Here is a 21,946-nt window from a genome sequence, read left to right as displayed (position 1 = left end):
TGAGAAACCGTATCAGAAGGTCATTATACATATTTAACTTATACTAACGAACTACTATGGTAATTGACGGGACATACGGTGTGCCTTGCTATTTAATTGCGAGATATTTTGTGTGTTTATTCTTTGTGTTGAACCTATTGATGGACTTGGGACTAATGCAAATAATCTAAAGGACATATAGTGCGTCTAAGATTTGATTAATTTAACATTAAAACTAGAATTATGTATCTTTATCAATTCTATTACAATTCATTGGAAGATAAATGTATCAATCTAATTGGTTCGATAATTAAAAATGAATGTAATTTTGTCACTACCATCATTCGTTAACTTCACATGTTTGTGTTTTCAGTCTCGTTTGCATAACTTAAATGCACTTTTATTATTTATAATTCATAATTGTTTTTCTAATTATAGGGGCATATTTTGTTTTAGAGAAATTAAATCGTTTCCTACTTCTTATGCCTACAAATGTTCATATCCAATAAGATTATGACAAGTGTCATAATTCCATATTTTTTAACTAACTAATTAATTAATGCTATATTAGAAATATATTAAATAAAATTAAATTGATCGGTGATTTGTCATAATTTTAATGGGTAAGAATAATTGTAGACATAAAAAATAGGAGGTAATTTAATTTCTCTTTGTTTTATTTTCCTAACTAAAACTACCTGAAGCATACGATCTCACCACATACTTTTGGTGGATTCCGTGATCGGAGAACTTGTGATTTTCTGACACAAACAAAATATAGTTCTGTTATAGAAAATGTCACTAAAAATAACATTAATTCTGGAATCACATGAAAATTAACGCACAAAATATATGTCACAAAATACTTTATGTTTACCGTGAAAAAAATGCCATTAAATACCTAAAAAATGTAACATGATCAAAAAGTCACTTAAGAGTTTAGTGGTAGTGACACTTTTATTTGTGTTGTTGATTCTCCTAGAGACATTTACTTACATTTTTCTAAATATTTAGTAGCGTTTTCTTTGTGTCATTAGATGTCGTTTTGTTTAGTGTTGGCAAATAAGTACCACGCAAAACCAACCACTATGTTATCAACCGAATCAATAATGTGGTAACTAATATTTTTGGTATCCAACATGTTTGGTTAGTAGTATATATATACCATAGCCTAAACATGGTAGGGTAATTATACGAATTTCTAAATATCATGATAGTACCATACCACCCAATTCAATATATATATATATATATATATATATATATATATATATATATATATATATATATATATATATATATATATATATATATTAAGTATGTTTTGTATTTAAGATTTAAAAGCTTTGATAATTACCATTTATTGTATTAAGAAAGCTTAAAGTTTAAACTCATATTCAACATCACTTATTTTTCTCTACTATTTTAAAATTTAAAGTCATTGTAGAAATTAATAAAAATCTTTGTAGACCTGAGTTTTCAATCCCAACCATTTTCAAAACTTTCTTCCATAGAAGTCCCATTCACTATTTACAAGAATACATAAATCTTTATTAATAAAATCCATTTACATACCATTACTAACACGTATCAACCTCAAACTTATTGGTAACCAATTAAATTGGTACCGACCAAGTTTATGTTAATGGTATAAAAAAAATTATACCAACTATAATTGATATGGTACACGATTTAAAGAAAAAAATAACCGTTATCATACGAATTTCACCCTTAGTTTTTTTTATTTAGTGATCCCACCATGTGAACCCTGCCAGGTTACAATCGTTTGCTTCCATGTTGAGTCTTTTTCGTACTCTATGCCTCCACCACCATTTCAATAATAGAGATCCGATATTCGCCTCTTTTAGACTTTCAATATCAATCTGATCTTTCTTCAATAGTCCAACGATCTTTTAGATCTTTGTTGCCTAAAGTAAACGAATCTTCTTCTCACGTTTTCAGGGTTTTAAAAACTTTCACCGAATCTTTTAACAATGAAAAGAAGCTTTGCCCCATACTTCCTAACACCAATTTGGAAAGTGTTAGATGCCCACTAAATGTTACGTTATGTGACATCCAAGCAGACAGTTTCTATTTAAATTTATCGATTATATGTAGGGGATGTTTCATCTATCATCATATTGATCCAGAATTTTAGGTTCTCTCTTACATGACATGTCAATATACCATGAAACAAAGTTCAACTTTTAGAACGACAAGCTCGGATAACTATGACATTGGTAAGCCAAATATAGGACAGCATATATTATCCAAGAAAAATTATAAGATCTGCGAATTTTAAGCGTTTCATTGTGATGTTCAATTTTCCCAATAACTTATATGCTAAGAAGCATTTGAAAAATACACGTTGACGACGCATTCAATAAGACGTGTGTATCGCATGCAAGCCACTTCAATCCCACAAAACGTGGCATGCAAATAGTATAAAAAGCTCTTTACTTCCATCTCTTTCTCTTTCTCTTCCATTTGATTGCACATTGGACGTAACAAAACATCCTGCCATGGCTCTCGCTCGCATTAAGAATCGTCTGTCATCCTCATCATCATCACCAGCACCACCTCCTTCTCCGACGCCACTCAGTGCCAGAGGCAATCGGAGTGATCCAGCTTTCAGCAATTATGTTGACAAGATGAAGCACATGCCAGATCTGAATCTTCCGGATTATGTCAACAGATCTGTCATTGCAGATGTTGAATACCGTTTGATTAAAAACAAGGATAGGAATTCCATTAGTGAGATGATGAGATCTGCAAAAAAGTATGGTGTATTTCGGATTAGTGGGCATGGGATCTCAACGGAGGAGCTACAACAAGCATTCACAGAGGCGGAATTCTGCTTTGGATTGTTGGCTGACCGGTGGAGTCGCGATGGAGATCGGGAGGAATTTCAATGGTCACGATCCGCCATTGCTGCTGCCGAACGTAGGCGAGACGTTGCGCGAGAGGAGAGATTTCGCAAGTTTAGGTAAGATTTTGTTTGTGTTTTTGTATAATTTCAATATCTCATTTTTCATACGCATACTTTATATAAATATTTTGGTGCTAATCAGTAATCACAAAAAATAATAATATTAGAGGGTAAGTATATAATTCAAATGGCAATCTTTTCATAAGAAAAACGTATTTTCTAAAATGGATTTCATGAAAATGTTTTGGTTGTCAATTATGTCTCTTTTTTTTTCAGGAAATGTCATCATAATTTTATGAAAGCATTTTGCAAAAAAAAAAAAAAAAAAAAAAAAGCAAGTACACACTTGTTTTCAATAATGTATTAGTATATAATCGTTACAAATTAGCTTTCCGAATAAGCCAATGTTATTTTTAATTATTAAGTTTAGAAGTTTTATCTTTTTATCTTTTATTTATTTTTTGAGCGGCATTAAGTTTGGAAGTGAAAGAATAATAATTTCTAAATATTATTAAAACATAAACTTTATGACATTATCTTAAATAATCTGGACGCTTGATTGTATTTTAATATTATTTTTTCCACTTTTAAATCAAATTGCTGACATCATCTTCTCCATATGGAATGTATTTAATTCCAATAAATGTTTTCCAATCGTCATACAATAACTTACATTCGTTGAAATGAAATGTATTTAATTCCAATAAAAGCTTTCCATATTTTAAATATTGAATTTTCAATTATAAAGATTTTAATATGGTCAATTTTAAAAGCATATTACTAACAAACCATTTCAATCAATGTATTAATATCAACCATTAATATAAATCTGTTTATATTAGTAAACCATTACTATAAAATCTATTTTTATTTGGAAATCATTAATATAAAAAAACCATAATCAAATTATCACATACATATATGATTGATCATTGAATCCGCGGCTCACACTTATTTTCAATCGTTTCTTTTCTTCAAACCTTCTTCTACAACATCATTCTTATTGCTTATTTGCAATCGTTTCGAATTTTATAATATTAATATATCTTACAAAATACAACTCCCTCCAAAATAATTTTCACCAATAATTTCATCCATAATTTCACCAAATTTAAATTTGTATTTTCTTTATATAAAATTTTATAATGATCCTGATTTTTTTCCTCTAAAAGTATATCAACCATTTACGTCTTAGATAATGCTGCCTAATTATAATTATTACTTTCCAAAAATATATACGTTTAATGAGGAATTTGATTTAATGAAGGAAGTAAATGTTAATTAAAACCAGATATATATATTCCATAATTATTACATGGATTTATTAAAAAAAATTAATATCAAGGTGTAAACATTAAGCATTTTTAAAGTGAAATTTCAGAATATATACAAACGATGATGTTGTACAATGAAATATAAAATTAAATAGACTGAAAAAAAAACTGTTAAGACAGTCAATCTTGAAAATAACGTAGTTATGAAAAATTATAAAGTAAGATAAAAATTATAAGATATTAGGAGATTTGTAAAAAGTACAATTAGTAAAAATGTTACGGTTATTAGAAAAAAAAATAAGACCGTTAAGATTAGTAAAAATATAATATATAAAATAAATTATCACAATAGTAATGAAATTTCATTATTTGATATTTAATATAATTGAAAGCTATACCAAATTACATTGATGATATAGTAAAATTATTCAAAGTTGCGCCAAAACTAATGCAAAGTTCTTGCAAACACCATTTAAATAAGAACAAGGGGAAATGACACAAATGCCCAACGAACATTCTAGGGTTGGTTCAATTAGTCCCTAAAGTATTTTCGTTGCTTTATGAGGGAAAAAATTCATTTTTTCCAGGTCGATTACGTCCTTTTGGACAAAATGAAGGGGTCATCCGGTTACCCCTTTGACTTGTTGACCAAATACCCGATACTATTCATCTTCTCCTCTTGTGCTTTCTTCACCTTTTTCCCTTGTCTGCTCTCCACTTTATCTTCATTGATAATTTTTCACACTCTCCAATAGCTTTCTCTATTCCATAACTATAAACATGGTCTTTTAAAACAAACCAAATTTTCAATTCACACACAATTAAAGAAACACTATAATTTAACTATTTGGCTTTATCATCATCGGCAAATGATGAAGATGTTAACTTGGCACAACAGGCCTACACCATGAAGATAAAAATCACTATGTAGAAAGATAAAGAAAGAAGCTTCTTCATTATCTGGACAGATCGAACGCATTATTTGACTTTGAAAGTCAAAATCTAACGAAAACGATTCCAATTTGCAAATCAATTGCAGACCATCACCAATACAATCAATTCCGATTCCGAGATTGGAAGCAACAGTCTGCAAAATAAAAGACAAAACGCATTGATTGCGAGATCGACACATGCGAGTTCGCAAACTGAAATTACGATCACAATGTGTTAGTTGCAGTAACTCTGAATCTGAATCAAAATTACTTCCAATTCCGAAACCGATTCCTTAACTCCGATTCCGGTGAATGATTTCCGAACAACCTTATTCTGATTGCAAATTCAGAATTTGAGCCTTCCGATTTAGATTGAAATTCCATTTTACAAGCTTTACGATTTGGTCGATGGTGTTCAGGTGTCGTCGCTTGTGGCAGAGAAGATAATGTCGAATCTGATCGAGTTACCGGATCCTTTCAATTTCCTCCTTCTATGAATCATGAAATTTTAGGCGTGAAATCATATACAAAGGTTTGATGTGCAACCATTGATGTCTAATGGAAATCGATATTAAGAAAGTCAAAATGTGATTTTGACTATTAAATGGAAAAGAGTTGATGTGGCTACTGAAACCTGCTATAATAGGTTAGAGGGACTAAAGAAACATGTTGCTTCTAACCTTATGCCCCTATAAAGACACGAAAGTAGTTTAGGGACTTAAAAGGTCAACCCTATAAAGTTTGCTGGGCATTGTGTCATTTCCCCATAAGAACAAAAATAAAAGTTAGCACTTATATTTATAATCAAATTAAAATAAACCAATCATGATTTAGAAAAGAATCTCCATTGATGATATACTAAAATTAAATCAATATAACATTTAACATTTTATAAATTATACTATATGACTTTATTTTAATAAATGAAATAGTTGTCAATATTTAATGCAGTGGAAAAACGGTATATTGGTTGTCAATATATGTTTAAATTAGTTAATCTTATTATGGAAGGAACGTCTAATTAAAATGTTTATAATTATATAACAATATCATAACTATATGAGACAAGGAATGTCGTTCAACTAATAAAAAAAAATATTGTCTACAAAGAAGTCCTTCAATGATTATAGATATTTATCGTTTTCAATGTATTTTTTACACATTTCAACAATACCAATAACTATATATTTTTTTTATAATCATTATACAATATTTGTAGACAATTATATGTTTTTTATGCGTTCATTGCGTTTAACGCGGACTATAATCTAGTTATCTATATAGACAAAATGTTGTTTATATATATATATATATATATATATATATATATATATATATATATATATATATATATATATATATATATATATATATATATATATATATATATATATATATATATATATACTGGTATATCTTTTATTTAATTGACACTGAATCTAAACTACTTATGATTATTTTACCTTCATATTAAAGATGCCAAATAACAAATAAATCATTTATTTAGTGATTATAATAAATTAAATTTTTTTACATTATCTCATTAAAAATATTTGAAAATTAGCATGAGTAGTAACTTAAATTGAACATAAATTAAAAAAAATTCTTTAAAAAGTTTAATTAAAACAAAATATTGGTTATAGTAGATTAGCAATTGTACTATGCATATTAAATTCGATAAAAATTCACAAAATTAAACGAAAGTATTTTAAACATAATTTATACAAAGTACTATTCATTATGATCAAACTAATTTGTCAAATGATGATCTAATTAAAAAAAATTAAAGGTTTAAAGTATAAACAAGTAAAATTAAATTTTGGTCTATATAAAAATTGAAGAACTATAAAACAATAACGAAAAAACAATAAGTATATGATCCTTCATGGTACGCCCACCAATGGTTTTTGTGATTAATATTTTTTAAGTTAAATGCCAATTATATAATGTGTATGAAATTATGTTTTTTAGAACGGTAATGGTGCAACAGAGTATCTTCATGCCACCATGGCACCTCATGAAGACCCGAGATCGAAACCTCTCCATGGAGAATAACCACCCCCGATCTGTGCACCTAGCTTCCCTTTGTGGGGTTCACGCATTAACTGGGATCCGAACTCAGCTACCGCTCTGAGAAAATTCTCCCACATGACCTTCATCCATATGTTTATATAACCCGGTGTCTTTGCCCCAGTTGAACGGGGGGGGGGGGGGGGGTCATTAATTGGTAAAATGTGTTCGAAATTACAATTTCAATTGTTTTTTATTTTTGAAATGGATTTTTTTAAGGAGGTCAAGGTTAAAACAATAGAGATATATCTAACAAGAGAAACCTAATTTGTTTCATGGCAAGAAGAGGGTAATTTGAGAGAAATAAATATAAAATCATCACTTAATGTTAAAACATAACTTTTCTAACTTAAACACTTTGTTAACATTAAGATTTTAAGCATTAACTACATTAAATTAAAAAGAAACACCACCCAAATATGAAATATCTAATTGATGCGTCCCACGCACACATACTAGGTGCTTTGTTCTTTGGTGCACCTTTTTCCCATCAATTGGATTTTTAATTGATTTTGATATAAAAAATTAGTTTTGATTATTCCAAAAAGTGTAAGAGATGTTGAGCTACTAATAAACGAACTATTTTGAATGAATGTATATATGTACACTAAGTTTTGTTACATAATCCATTTGCAGCCAAAAGATGGACAATATTGCAAGTAAACTTGAAGTAATAGCAGATGCTGCTGCCACGATTGTAGGAAGCTATGGAAGCAAACATTCTCGAAAGAAAATCAAGGAAAATGAAACGAGAATGACATTGTTCAAGCATAATAACTCGGCTCTTCAACCTCATACCCCACGATCTTCCCACACTCCACGTGCAGCTGCTGATGGAAAAACAGAATCATGTTCGTTTGCTTTAGGCCTTCATATCCCAACCGAGCAAGCTGAATTTTGCCTCTTAACCAGTGAAGGCCCATTGTCATTTAGAACTAGCCCCGACACTATTATCTTCACCTTTGGAGAACAACTACAGGTAATTTTTCAACTTTGTATATGTTTTCTTTTGTTTAATTTTTTAAAGTGCTTATTATAACTAAAAACCATTTTTTTACCACTGGTTTAACCTAAAAAACATAAGGATCATATGCTCGCTTTTCTTTTTAACCATAGCTTTTTGTAGTTATTTTAATATTTTATCAATTTATTATGTTTTCTTACCACGTAAGTTGATATGTACATTTACACTACAAAACATAAGGTCATTTTAAATAAGATATCCCAAACATTCCCTAAATGATATTTCAGAACAAGGGTGGACGCAAGATTTTATAGCAAGGGTTGCACATAAGAGTTAGGGGTTGCACGGTAGTAGAAAAAATAAAATTTTCAAAAATTTTCGAAAAATTTTCCACTGCGGCTGGAAAAGTTAGGGGTTGTCGGTACCACCGTGGACCACCCCTAGGTCCGCCCCTGTTTCAGAAGACGCAACAAAACTGAATTCGAGAAGCAAAATCTTATATAGATGATTGTTATCGATCAATTTTTGATAATCTACACGCTTGTAAAATTGTGTAAAATAGAATCTTTAACCTTTAGATTATATCAAGTAATAATAAGAGTTTGATTCCACTATATAGGAGTATTATATATTATCTAATTGGAGTAACTTTTAAATTCTAATGGTTATTTGATATTTATTAAAAGAAGTTATTTTAATCCAAAAAAATTATTTAACTAAATGCTCTTTAATAATAAACCAAAAGTCTTTGGTCTAGCGGTATGGAGTAGCTCTTATTTGGAGAGGTCATGAGTTCAAGTCTCTCTTGACACATAAGAGGTGATAATTAGAAATAGATTAATTTGTTGTTTAAAAAAAATGTTCTTTAATAAGAAAAGGAAATAAAAAATAATTGATAATAAAATAGAAATAAAGAAAACCCAAAGGAAAAATTAAACCTCTACTATAAGAATTACTTTTAAATTTCATAACACAAGTATAACCAAAATCCAAAAATATCCTTAAATATTGGTCCAATTATCCTTCCAAATTATAACTAACAAAGAAACCCATTAATGACCCACAATTGGCCCGATGAAAAAGATCCTTTTGTATGTACAACTGGTTTTAGCTATCACTATGACTTGGAGAGATTACGAAATCTCGTTGGTATTTCGTGCATTATCCTTCGTACTTCGAAAAAGAATCAACCTTGATTATTGTTTAGCTTCATTCTTAATCTTACTAACCATCAATTACAAGTTGGGGCTAGCCCACTTGACTAACAAGGTGGTTTCTAATCTAACAACTAACCAAGAGGTCCTGAGTTCTATCCCAAGGCAAAGGATAAATTTATATTATTTGCCGTTTCAAAAAAAAAAAAAAAAAAAAAAAAAAAAAAACTAAACCATCAATTAATCATTGCCATTAATGACTTGAAAAGATTATAAAATCTGTTATGAGTTTTGGTCACTTCAAACGATTATCAAAGTCTACATGCTCACCTCAAAGGTTTTTTGTCTCCATTCCTTTGTGTTATCCATCTAAGAAAAGTTGTACATTAGCCTTTTGGGAATTGGTTCCCTTAGGAGTTGGCTCAATTCGAGCTTACACCACCTCATTGCATTAGCCTTTTGGTATCCTAATAAGCCCATTTACATTGATCACATGTGAGCCTCGAGTGACAACTCTATTAGTCTTCCACGGTCAGCTATCCCAACTGTATTTTGTTTTCAAATTAAGTATAAATTATAGAATTGAAATAGGTAAAGACGATATGAACGTTCAATAATACACTAAAAAGACTAATATTTGGTAAACATATTAATACCTAATTCAAATTCTAACCAAAGCATTTAACTTAAAACTCAATATAAACTAACTAGTCAAAAAACAGTTAACCTTTTAAAATATTATGAACCTAATATAAATCACAGGGAAAAAATATAAATAATGGAATTAAATGCACCTAAAATTACCACTTAAATAAGGGAAGAACTATGCAGAGTTTATAATTCGATCATATGTCTTTTTTATCTCAAAACTCAATGCATGATAACCCAATAGAGTAGCTTCATGTACTTAGACTATGAAAAGTAACCTACACTAAGGTCATCATCAAAGCCTTGTTGGCTTCGATTAGCACCACGCCTAGCATCTCGTTAGGGTCTACGCCAAGAATGGTTCACTACCATAGGCGGATCTATTATGTATTCCGAGATAGCCCGGGATACCCATCAAAAAATTTTAATAGTGTAATTTTTTCCGGAATTTTTTTGTAATTGTGTATTACACGATTTTTTTTGTTGGGATACCCTTTTACTTATTGGCGATACCCCTTTACATTGATCCTATATCTTCCACTACTCACTATATATATATATATATATATATATATATATATATATATATATATATATATATATATATATATATATATATATATATATATATATATATATATATATATATATAATGCATGATAACCAACTAGAATAGTTTCATGAACTTAGACTATGAAGAGTAACCTACGCTAAGGTCCTTATCAAAGCCTTGTGGGCTTCGCTAAGCATCGCGTCTAGCATCTCGCTAGGCTGTACGTCTGTACGCCAGGGATGGCTCACACCCCGGATATATATATATATATATATATATATATATATATATATATATATATATATATATATATATATATATATATATAAAAGTAAGTCTAAATAAAACAGTAAATAGTGTGAAAAACATAAAAAATTATTTGTATGTTATTATACTGCAAATGAATGTTGTATATATGTATTGTTGAAGTAATTCTAATATAAATATTAATGTATGATTACTCATATATTCATTAAAATGTTATTATTTTATTACAAATTTATGTATATGCATTTTTATAGTAATTCTAATTTTAGTTTTAACATATGAATATTCATTTATTTATTGATCAATAATGACATAAAATTATGCATATAAAATTCATTGCATAATAATAACATAAAAGTAGTGTTTTTACGTTTTCACATTATTTAACACTTAAAAAAATACCATCTTTCCAAAGTATGGTTCTATCATGTGACATTTTTAGAAATACATTCACATTTAATACTTAAAAATATAAATATTAATATTCATATTTTGAATTTTAAAATCAAGATTTAAATGTTAAAATCATTAATCATTACCATTTATATACTTTATCTCTTATAAATAAATATAATATTGTCATTCTTTTTGTATCTCAAAAGTCGTCCCCCTTCAGCAAAACAAAAAAAAATTCACTTATTTTCTGCCATTAACCTCAAAATTATAACTTAAGTCCTTAAAATATTGATCTTTTGCTACATTTGGAAGACACAATTCTAGGTAAATCATATAAAATAATCGTTGAAATAATTAATTATTTTTTTAGATCTATAAGATGTATAACTTTTTAGCTCTCATCAAAAAATAATAATTTTTTAGATCATATTACATATTTTGAATTTTCAAAGCCCAAATCATGATTTAAATTTTAAAATCATTAATCATTATCTTTTATATACTTGATCTTTTATAAATAAATATAAAATTGTCTTTCTTTTTGTATCTCAAATATAATATTGATCTTTTGCTACATTTGGAAGACATAATTCTAGGTAAATCATATAAAATAATCCTTGAAATAATTAATTATTTTTTTAGATCTATAGGATGTATACATTTTTTCCCTCTCATCAAAATATAATAATTTTTTAGATCATATTACATATTTTGAATTTTAAAAGCCCAAATCATGATTTAAATTTTAAAATCATTAATCATTATCTTTTATATACTTTATCTTTTATAAATAAATATAAAATTGTCTTTCTTTTTGTATCTCAAATATCGTTCACCTTGAGCAAAAAAAAAGTTTACATATTTTGAGCCACTAAGATTATCTACATCGGGTCTTTCAAGTAAAATTTGTAATGCCACTAAGCAATAATTTAATGTCACTTAGGACTTCATCTTTCTATATATGAAAGGCTTGCAAATACTTTTATAATGGCCAACTAGTTTCTCTTTCTAAAAATGGATGAATATTGATGAACTATCTACCATTCGAAAGACCTTAACATAGTACCGGTGTGGGTGCTCTAACTTTAAAGTTACAACTTAAGTTCTTGATGTATTGATCTCTTGTTACATTTGGAAGACATAATTTTATGCAAATCATACAATAATAATATTGAAGTAACTAATTATTCTTTAGATCTCTAGGATGCATATTTTTTTCCTTTGATAAAAAGACAATAACTTTTTTTTTATTTAGATCATATTATGTTACAATCATCTTAACCATTTTCTATTAAAAAGTAAAAAACGAAATAAAATTATGAATAATTCAAGTCTCGTTTATTAAAATATAATGTTATCCTAGATTGACAATCATATTTCAGTAGAGTTTAGTATTGAATTTTTAAAATTTTCTTATTTTAACACTGTACTTTCATTGTCTATCTTATAAATCTGTGGTTTCGATGGGTTTCTGACCTAATATATATATATATATATATATATATATATATATATATATATATATATATATATATATATATATACTAGTTGTGAGACTCATGTATTACATGAGTTAATTTAAAAAAAATATTTGGAGGTCTAAATAATTGAGAATTTTGAATTTATAAGAAGATAAGAAAAATAATGAATTATTAAAATTGAAATGTTTTTTTATCTTTTAAATTTAAACTAATAATTTAAATAAATAAACAAAAGAAACCAATAATCTTTAATTCAAAATTTTTGAAATTAGAAGGTAAGCTCATTAATGAAATTGATATTCATTTATTACTATATTTATTGCAAGTATTACATTAAAATATTATACGAAATTTAATAAAATAGGAAAACCCATAAAATGACATGTGAAAAAAAATTAATTAAAAATTACCACAAATTGATATTTGTCAAATTGAAGGAGAACATGTCATTTGGTAAAAAAAATTCTTTATTTATTAGGTAGGATATATATATATATATATATATATATATATATATATATATATATATATATATATATATATATATATATATATATATATATATAAAGTGAGAGAGAGAGAGAGGAATGAGACTAAATGTTTTTATTCTAATGTTAATTTAATGTAATTAGAGTGTGAAATTTAAAATTTGAAATTTGAAATGGATAGTCAATTATTAATTTAATATAATTAGAATGGAAAATTTAAAATTTAAAATTTGAAATTGAGAATTAATAGGTTGACATGTGGCATGTTAGAAGGTATATAATATTAATTAGTTGTGAGACCCATGTATTACATGAGTTAATTTAAAAAAAATATGAAGGTTTAAATAATTGAGAACATTGAATTTATAAAAAAAACTAATGAATTATTAAAATTGAAATGTTTTATATCTTTTAAATTTAAATAAATAAATAAAAGAAACTAATAAACTTTATTTAAACAAATCGAAATTAGAAGGTAAGCTCATTAATGAAATTGATATTTATTTATTACTATATTTATTGCAATTATTACATTTAACTATTATATATAATTTTATAAAATAGGAAAACCCATAAAATGACATTTGGAAAAAAAATTAATTCAAAATTACCACAAATTGACGTTTGTCAAATTGAGGGAGAGCATGTCATGTGACAAAAAAGTTCTTTATTTATTAGGGAGGATGACGATTTCTAATATTGTGACACTTGTCAACAGAAGAATAAAGTTATTCATTTATTAGAATAATAAAGAGAGGATATTTTATCAGGTTTTAAATTTATAAACCCTAATTTAAGTTAACTACATAATAACACACTAACAAGCAGTAAACACAATCAAGTATAATATAACTTTGATAAGTAAGGGTATCGATCACATGGAGAATGAAAATTCAATTCAAATATATTTGAATGCTAATTAAACTATAAACAATAAAATGGGGGGTTTATTAAACTTAAGTTAAACTTACAAAACTAAGGAATTTATTTGGAAACAAAAGATCTAAAGACTTTTTCACATAAATTTCGACTTGAACTTCAAATATAGTGGATTCCAGTTGAGTTCAATGAGTATTAGTTAACATTTACCGATTTCTAATGTATTAGTTATTTTGATCCGATTAACTAGATTGTATAATTATAAAGAGAATTAACACATTGTTCATGCAATTAGCTATCTATACAATTATAATTAAGTTTGTATTATGAGGGACTTGATCTACAAATTAACTTCAATGATCATGAGAGTCAATTATTAGCATAAGTTGTTCACAAACACTTTCTTACACATTACAGTTCACGATTTACTACCTAACCCTAGGTTTTGGTTAAAACACTAGTCATAATTATTTAATGGTCATAATATAACTATGAAACGAGCTAATGAAACTAGATTGATAGTCTAAGTTCTACTAACTTTAGCAATAAGTAATAAAAATCAAAACTTTAACACATTAGGATTTTGATCAAACATAATATATTAAATAAAACCTAATATTCATACAATAGAATCACACCAAATCTTTAAGTTACATCTAATATAGTGAAAATGGTTAGGATTTTACCCCATAATTGATAAACAAAAATAGAAAAACATAAAAAATGATCTACTAAACATGATTATTAAGCAAACTGAATTGATATTCTAACGCTTATCGCTTCGATTCTTCAAATATTCTCTCCAAGTTGCATTGACTTCTTCAAAATCGACCTAAAAGGGTTTCTGGACGATTAGAATACCTTCTGACCTTTTGGGAGAAGTCCCCATAGGTTGCACACTAGATTGGGGGTGTAAAAACACATATTTATAGTTTTTTAGGTCGGTGGAATTTCACGACGCTAAGGATAAAGGTTCGTGACACTAAGCCTTATCTGGTCGCGATCTTTTCGATGCCAAAATCTTTTTCTAAAAATTCTGATTTTCTGAAGGGGCAGCACATCCTAGGTATTTTTCATTATTTATTATTTTTTTTTCATTTTTGGTCTTTTTCAGTTCCAGATTCTTCATTTTGCTCCAAACAATCAATTTATCTATGTTTATGAATACAAAACATCTTAAGTATCTTTTATCTTTAAATATACACATTAAGCTCCAAATATTAGAATAATTACCCTAAAATGTATGACTATATTGGGCAATATCTTGTAAATAAGTATATAACCCATAATAACCATACCATGGATAACAATGACATGTAACAACTTTAAGTGGTTTCCAAACGGTTGAGAATAGTATTGTGGATGTCATGTTGATGGACAATTGACATTGTCAGCAACTTGAGCTCACTTATCAAGTTGTTGAAGATCAGGTGCATGTTGACCAAATTGACCAAAATCAACCTCATGATGACCATAGTCAACCCTAAGTTGACCAAACTAATTACCTATGCACTTGTAGTACAAATATCTTCATGATCATTATATACTAATACAATTATGTACTCTACATCGTCTAACTTACATTTTATGATAGAAGATCCCATTTCGCATGCATATAAATTCCAATTATTAAAAATATCATATGACTCTAAGGGCATGTTTGGTAGAGAGAATTAGAATGAAAGAAATGGAATTGATCTCATTTCTTTTGTTTGTTTAATGTTAGAAATAGGAGAAAATGGGGAAAAAATGAATTCTTTTTCCTCCCTTTGAATCTACCATAATAAATAAGAATTATTTTGCTATTTGTCATTCTCCCATTCAATTGGCCATATGTCATTTTGTCATAATTTTGAGATATATTTATTTTCCACTTGTCATTTACTTAATTTTTCATTTCCAATATATCATTAATTTAGTTTCCATAAATTAAACATACAATAATGACTATTCATTTCAAATTTCAAATTCTAAATTTTAATTTCAATTTCAAATAAATTTACAGTTTAAACCTTTGTGTTTAACATTTTGTTATAATTTACCCATTTAGTACATAAATTTGATAACTAAACACATAATTTTAATTAATTTATTTTTTGCATGTTTTTTTTCTCATAATTTTCAGTTATTTTGAATTTCAAATTCAAATAAAATTTTCATTTAATCGTTTATATTAACATTTTATTTTAATTAACCCGTATAATATACGGGTCTCACAACTAGTTTTCTATAAAATAAGGAGAAATGACAAGGAAAAAGAAAATTAAATAACACAGAGAATCATACATACTTATAAAGCTAGCATTTTTTCTTGAATCTCATGCATTTGAAACCCCCATTCTTTTTTCCTTTCACCACATTCATTTGAAACTCCCATGACTTTTCAATTTCTTTATAATAATAATTATAATTTGGTAATTAGGTTAAATAAATATCAAATCTAAAGTGTATTCATCTATAAACTAAATTTCAATATTAAAATAATATCTTTAATTCTACTTATAAAATTATGTTTTTTAACTTTTAACATATTATACTTAATTTATTAGTTTTAATATATTGTTGGATGTAAACCATTATCATTTTAAAGGTATAATTTTTGAACAATTTGTATAAAATACTTACATTATTAATTAAAATATAACATTATAGGCTCAACTTAAATATAAATTTTATTTAACTTAAACAACCCAAAGATTATTTTATAAATAGTTAAAAGTGATAAATTGTAGTGTCTTTCTAATAACGATTGTAAGTTGGTTAATAAGGTTAAATAAATATCAAACCTCAAGTGTAATCATAAATAGACTAAATTTCAATTTTAAAATAATATCTTTACTTCTATTTATAAAGTTATTTCTTTAAATTTTAACATATTATACTTAATTTATTAGATTAAAAATGTTGTTGCATGTAAACCATTAGCAGTTTAAAGCTATAATTTTTGAACAGTTTGGACAAAATACTTAAATTGTTAATTTAAATATAACATTACAGTGTCAATTTAAATATAAATTTCAGTTCCACTAAAAAACCAAATAATATTTTGTAAATAGTTAAAAGTGATAAATTATAGTGATAAATGCAAGAAACTAAATTGTAATATCAGTTTAACTAAAATATTTCCTAAATATATTTATATAATCGTTAAAAAAATTCAAATAAGTAGCTTAAAATAACTTATAATAACAATAGTTAAAAATAACTCTATATAAATGATTATATTGTTACCTTTAAAATCAAAAAATAATGTTTGATGTTTTAAATAATTATAATGATAGAAATTAAAACATTAAGCAAATATATTTTAAAAAATTAGTTAAAAATAACAACTATAAATAATATTAAACCATATATAATATTTAATTTTATTGATGTGTAACTCGCGAGTAGAAGTCATTCAAACGATTGAGATTATGACGTTATAATATATTTATATATTATCATATAATTCAAAATAGTCAATATATTATATCAAATTAATATACGAATTATTATATCAAATTTAACAACAACGTTACTTTTATATTTTAAAAAATATATATTTGTAAAGACTTCAACTATATAGGTGTTTTTGCGCATTACAATGTCAACTCAAATCTAAATTTCAGTTCCATTTAAAAAAACTAAAGAATATTTTGTAAATAGTTAAAAGTGATAAATTATAGTGATAAAAGCAAAAACTAAATTGTAATTTCAATTTAACTAAAATATTTCTTAAATATATTTTTATAATCGTTAAAAGTTTCCAAATAAGTAGCTTAAAATAACTTACAATAACAATAGTTAAAAACAACTCTATATAAATGATTATATTGTTAGCTTTAAAATAAAAAACAATGTTTGATGGTTTAAATAATGATAATGATAGAAATTAAAACATTAAGCAAATAAATTTTAAAAAAGTAATTAATAATAAAAACAACTATAAATAACATCAAATCATATATTGTATTTAATTTTATTTATGTGTAACTCGCGGGTAGAAGTCATTCAAACGATTGAGATTATGAAGTTATAATAAATGTATGTATTATCATATAATTCAAAATAATCAATATATTATATCAATATAGTATATAGAAATTATTATATCAAATTTAACAACAATGTTATTGTTATATTCAAAAAAGCATATAATTGTAAAGACTTCAACTATATAAGTGTTTCTGCGCAACGCGTGGGCATTCGCCTGGTTGGTAAATACGACGGAGAAATGAAAAATAAAAAGGTCTCGCTCGTCACTGGTTTCTTACTCCCCATTCTAGAGCCCAATGGAAAAATGGTTTTATTAAAAGTTATTTATCTCTTTTTTACAGTTGTTTAATTGTGACAGTGAATTAAATTTGAGTCGGATTAAATCTTGATTGGACAAAATTTAGATAGATAATAGACATTGTTTCTTGTTTTTGACTTCAATCATCGCTGCTAGTTTTTTTCATGTTCCAAATAAAATATATTTTTATAAAATTTAGTTTAGATATAAATGTTAATTAACAATTATCAAAAATAATTGGTAAAATATAATTAAAAAATAAAAAATTAGATATATAAATAATTAAAAATATACATTTACAAATTAATATGTAAATCATAATTATTGTTATTGTAAAATAATGTTGATTGAGAGAATTTTAGAAAATTATTTCCATTCTACTATTTAATAAAACCAAACAAGAGAATTGATTCCCGACTAAATCTCTTCGTGAATTCTCGGTTGTACCAAATAGTTGAATTATTTCTCTTTCCCTGATTTAATTCTATTTCTCTATACCAAACACAACTTAAAATCACCAATATCATCCCTTACTTTTATGTATGACCTGAAGCTGTACAATAAAATAAAATAAAAATACCAAAATCTAGTGATGACATATTTTGCTAGCTATAAGAATCATTTATCCACTCTTAATGAGGAGTGTTCTCACCCCATGTGATGACAAATTTGCCATCTATGTTATCTCCATAAACACAAAAATCCAACCCTTCACCACAATTGACTTATCTTTATCGAACCATGACTACAAGGAGTATACATGACATCTCAAAACCAAAAAAAACTTTTTAATATTAACATAATTACCATTCCTTCTCTATTATCATGCGATCCTACATTCATACTTTCCTATCCAAATTGGAAGAATGCCATGTAAGACGGATTTTTGAACATAAGTTTGACTTAGACCACTGTTCTAAATGATACAAAGCTAGACTAGTTAGTGATGTCCATGGTTAACAAATTATAAATTATTGTGATAACTTTTAGTCTAGTTTTAAAACTTGTAACAATCATTATGCTCTTAATATTTCCACTTAATTATCATGTCTCATCCATCAAAATAGATGTAAAAATCTGTTCCAACATACTGACTTAATTGAAACCGTTTATATGTACACACTAATGGGGTTTTTGCCACCCATTATATCTAAATGATGTTTGTTCACTCAACAAATCAGTATATAGGTCGGAACATACTCCACAAACATGGTTCCAAAGATTTAAGAATTATTTATCTTCCTTCGGGTTTTACTATATTTAGCATAATCACTCTTTATTAATTTATTGAAATTTCATATACATGTAATGAATAAACTATCATAATTTAGGTCCATTCAATTATATTTTAGGATATACTGTTATTCACCATGATCATGGTCATTTTCTCTCTCACAAGAAGTACACGATGGGAATTTTGGAATATGACGAGATGACTTTTGCAAATCAAAACCTACCCTTATCATGGGCGTCCAAACAACAAGCTAAAATTTTTTGCTCCAACACCAAAGCAGAATACCACATATTCACAGACTTTGTTTTTTGAAAACCTATTGGATATAAAATTTACATCTAGAACTATCTTTAAGGGTTACAAAAGCCACTCTTGTTTACTGTTAAAGTGTTAAAGCATTCTATCATTTAGAGCAAGTTACCAACGACAAATTTTGTGTTCTATATTTACCTTATCACTACAAACTGTCAGCATCTTACTAAAGGCCCCCGTAAATATTTATTTGAAGATTTTACAAAACAGATTAAGCATTCATCCACCTTCTGCTCTAACTAAGTGTGTGTATTAAACATGTCTTTTTATATATATATATATATATATATATATATATATATATATATATATATATATATATATATATAAAATGATCTTATTTTTAGTTTAGAAGACAACCTTTTACAAGTCAAGAACTCACTCATAAATATACCTACATTAGTGAGAGAGTGGTCCAAAATATTTCTATAACTAAAGATACTACCTAAAAACTTTGGGAGACCTTTTACGTATAAATAAAACTTTTTTCCCTCACTTTAAAAAAAAAATCTAAACAAAAAACCTTTTTGGTCGTAAAATAATAGTATGCTACATCTAACAACCCGTTTTCATGAGGGGGGGGGGGGGGGAGAATGACGGAAAGGAACTTTCCTTCCTACTCATCTCATTTTAAGGCGATAGATTTTGAAGGAAAAGTGTTATACTTTCCTTCTATCCCCCCCTCCACTTGCCATGAAAACTAAATAGTTCATTACCATTTTATGACATTAACCAAATAAAAAATGATCATACAAACATATTTAGTGGCTTAGTTGTTGGGATTTGTTAATTTAAGTCTTCGCATGTGTTCTAGTATCTCTTAATCTATGTTTAAACCCCAAATAGGTTTGTTGTGTAAACGAGTACTATAAAATTCGCATCAAAACTTGTAATATTTCGATGATCATGGTAAAAAAGGCTATGGATCCCATCAATCATAGTAGTCATCCTTGTTATATATTTTTAGTATAATAGTTAACATCAATTTGTGAATCATTTTGACACAACAATGTTTATTTTACATAATCATAACGTGGTTATAATTATAACTTATATATCATAATGGGTGATAGTAGTGCATATGGTGCAATTTTATTAATTGTTAATAATTATTTTATTTTGGTGGATAAGTTTTTATGGTTTATGGTTTTTGTAAGTATTTTAATACCAAAAATTATGGTGATTAAGGAATGGAGCTGTGGAGAGTTTAAAGGTTCATTCGGGGAGATAAATATAGAGCCAGAAATACAAGCAGAAGGAGCATACTCCATAGAGCTCAAGTGTTCCCCTTCCATCCTTAATCATGCGGTTGATAGGATCAACACCTTTTCTATAACGGATCAGATCCTCTTTCTACTAGCTCTTTCTATGCTATATTGTTTAATTTCCTTTTTACTATCTTAGATTTATGCACAAACTAAAATATTTCTATTTTTGGACATTTTCTTTCTACTGCAACATCTCTCTCTCTCTCTTTCTTTCTCTCTATCTCTCTTTCTCTCTCTCTCTCTCTATATATATATATATATATATATATATATATATATATAGAGAGAGAGAGAGAGAGAGTATATCATAATGCATGGATAATTGTACAAATTCTTAAAACATAAAGTGATTAAGACATTGTATTAAGAATAAGGAAAGATCTTACCTATTAATTTTAAATTGGATGTTGTATATGATGATAATAATCAACCAATCAAAATCCACCTTTGAATAATAAAACTATATCAAGCACTATGTTGGATTTATTAATGTTTTCTTTCATTGTACAACATTTAGAGCTTCCACAAATTCACACAAGAGGAACATGGCAATGCCACATATCAAAAGACTCTAAAATTATTTGAATTTTGAATTGTATATCACCTTTTTCCCATTCTTTATAAAATCTAGATTATCTTTCTTTATCACTCTAAAAGCCTTAATTCATTCCACTATGAAACCAACCACCAAAACCACCATCCACTTTGTTCATGATTTTAGCATTATCAATATATTTTAGAGTGGTATTTATCAATATTAAGAAAGTTTGAGTTCTCTTTATTCACTGAGGCAAGAGGTGTGGGGTGCATACACAGAGTGATAAAAGTAAACTCTAAAATAC

The 21,946-nt window shown here is 26.9% G+C and overlaps 1 protein-coding gene across 1 annotated transcript; it reads left to right on the top strand.

Moving 5' to 3' along the window:
* Positions 1–2,037: 2,037 nt before the first annotated feature.
* Positions 2,038–21,301, top strand: LOC145051771 (uncharacterized). The gene is made up of 3 exons (XM_078999588.1): positions 2,038–2,965; positions 7,821–8,163; positions 21,025–21,301. Exons 1-3 carry the CDS (start codon positions 2,502–2,504, stop codon positions 21,238–21,240), a joined length of 1,023 nt encoding a protein of 340 aa, XP_078855714.1. The 5' UTR covers positions 2,038–2,501; the 3' UTR covers positions 21,241–21,301.
* The last annotated feature ends 645 nt before the right edge of the window (positions 21,302–21,946 follow it).

Source organism: Lactuca serriola, chromosome 5 (genome assembly GCF_051521515.1).
Source record: "Lactuca serriola cultivar US96UC23 chromosome 5, Lser_US96UC23_V15, whole genome shotgun sequence".
Taxonomy (NCBI): domain Eukaryota; kingdom Viridiplantae; phylum Streptophyta; class Magnoliopsida; order Asterales; family Asteraceae; genus Lactuca; species Lactuca serriola.
The sequence above is the reverse complement of the archived record's forward strand: the minus strand, read 5'-3'. Positions and strand labels throughout refer to the sequence as shown.

Coding starts and splice junctions, on each gene's coding strand:
- LOC145051771 (XM_078999588.1), top strand. CDS start 2,502: ATGGCTCTCGCTCGCATTAAGAATCGTCTGTCATCCTCATCATCATCA. Junction 2,966..7,820: donor GAGAGATTTCGCAAGTTTAG/GTAAGATTTTGT, acceptor ATCCATTTGCAG/CCAAAAGATGGACAATATTG. Junction 8,164..21,024: donor CCTTTGGAGAACAACTACAG/GTAATTTTTCAA, acceptor ATGGTGATTAAG/GAATGGAGCTGTGGAGAGTT.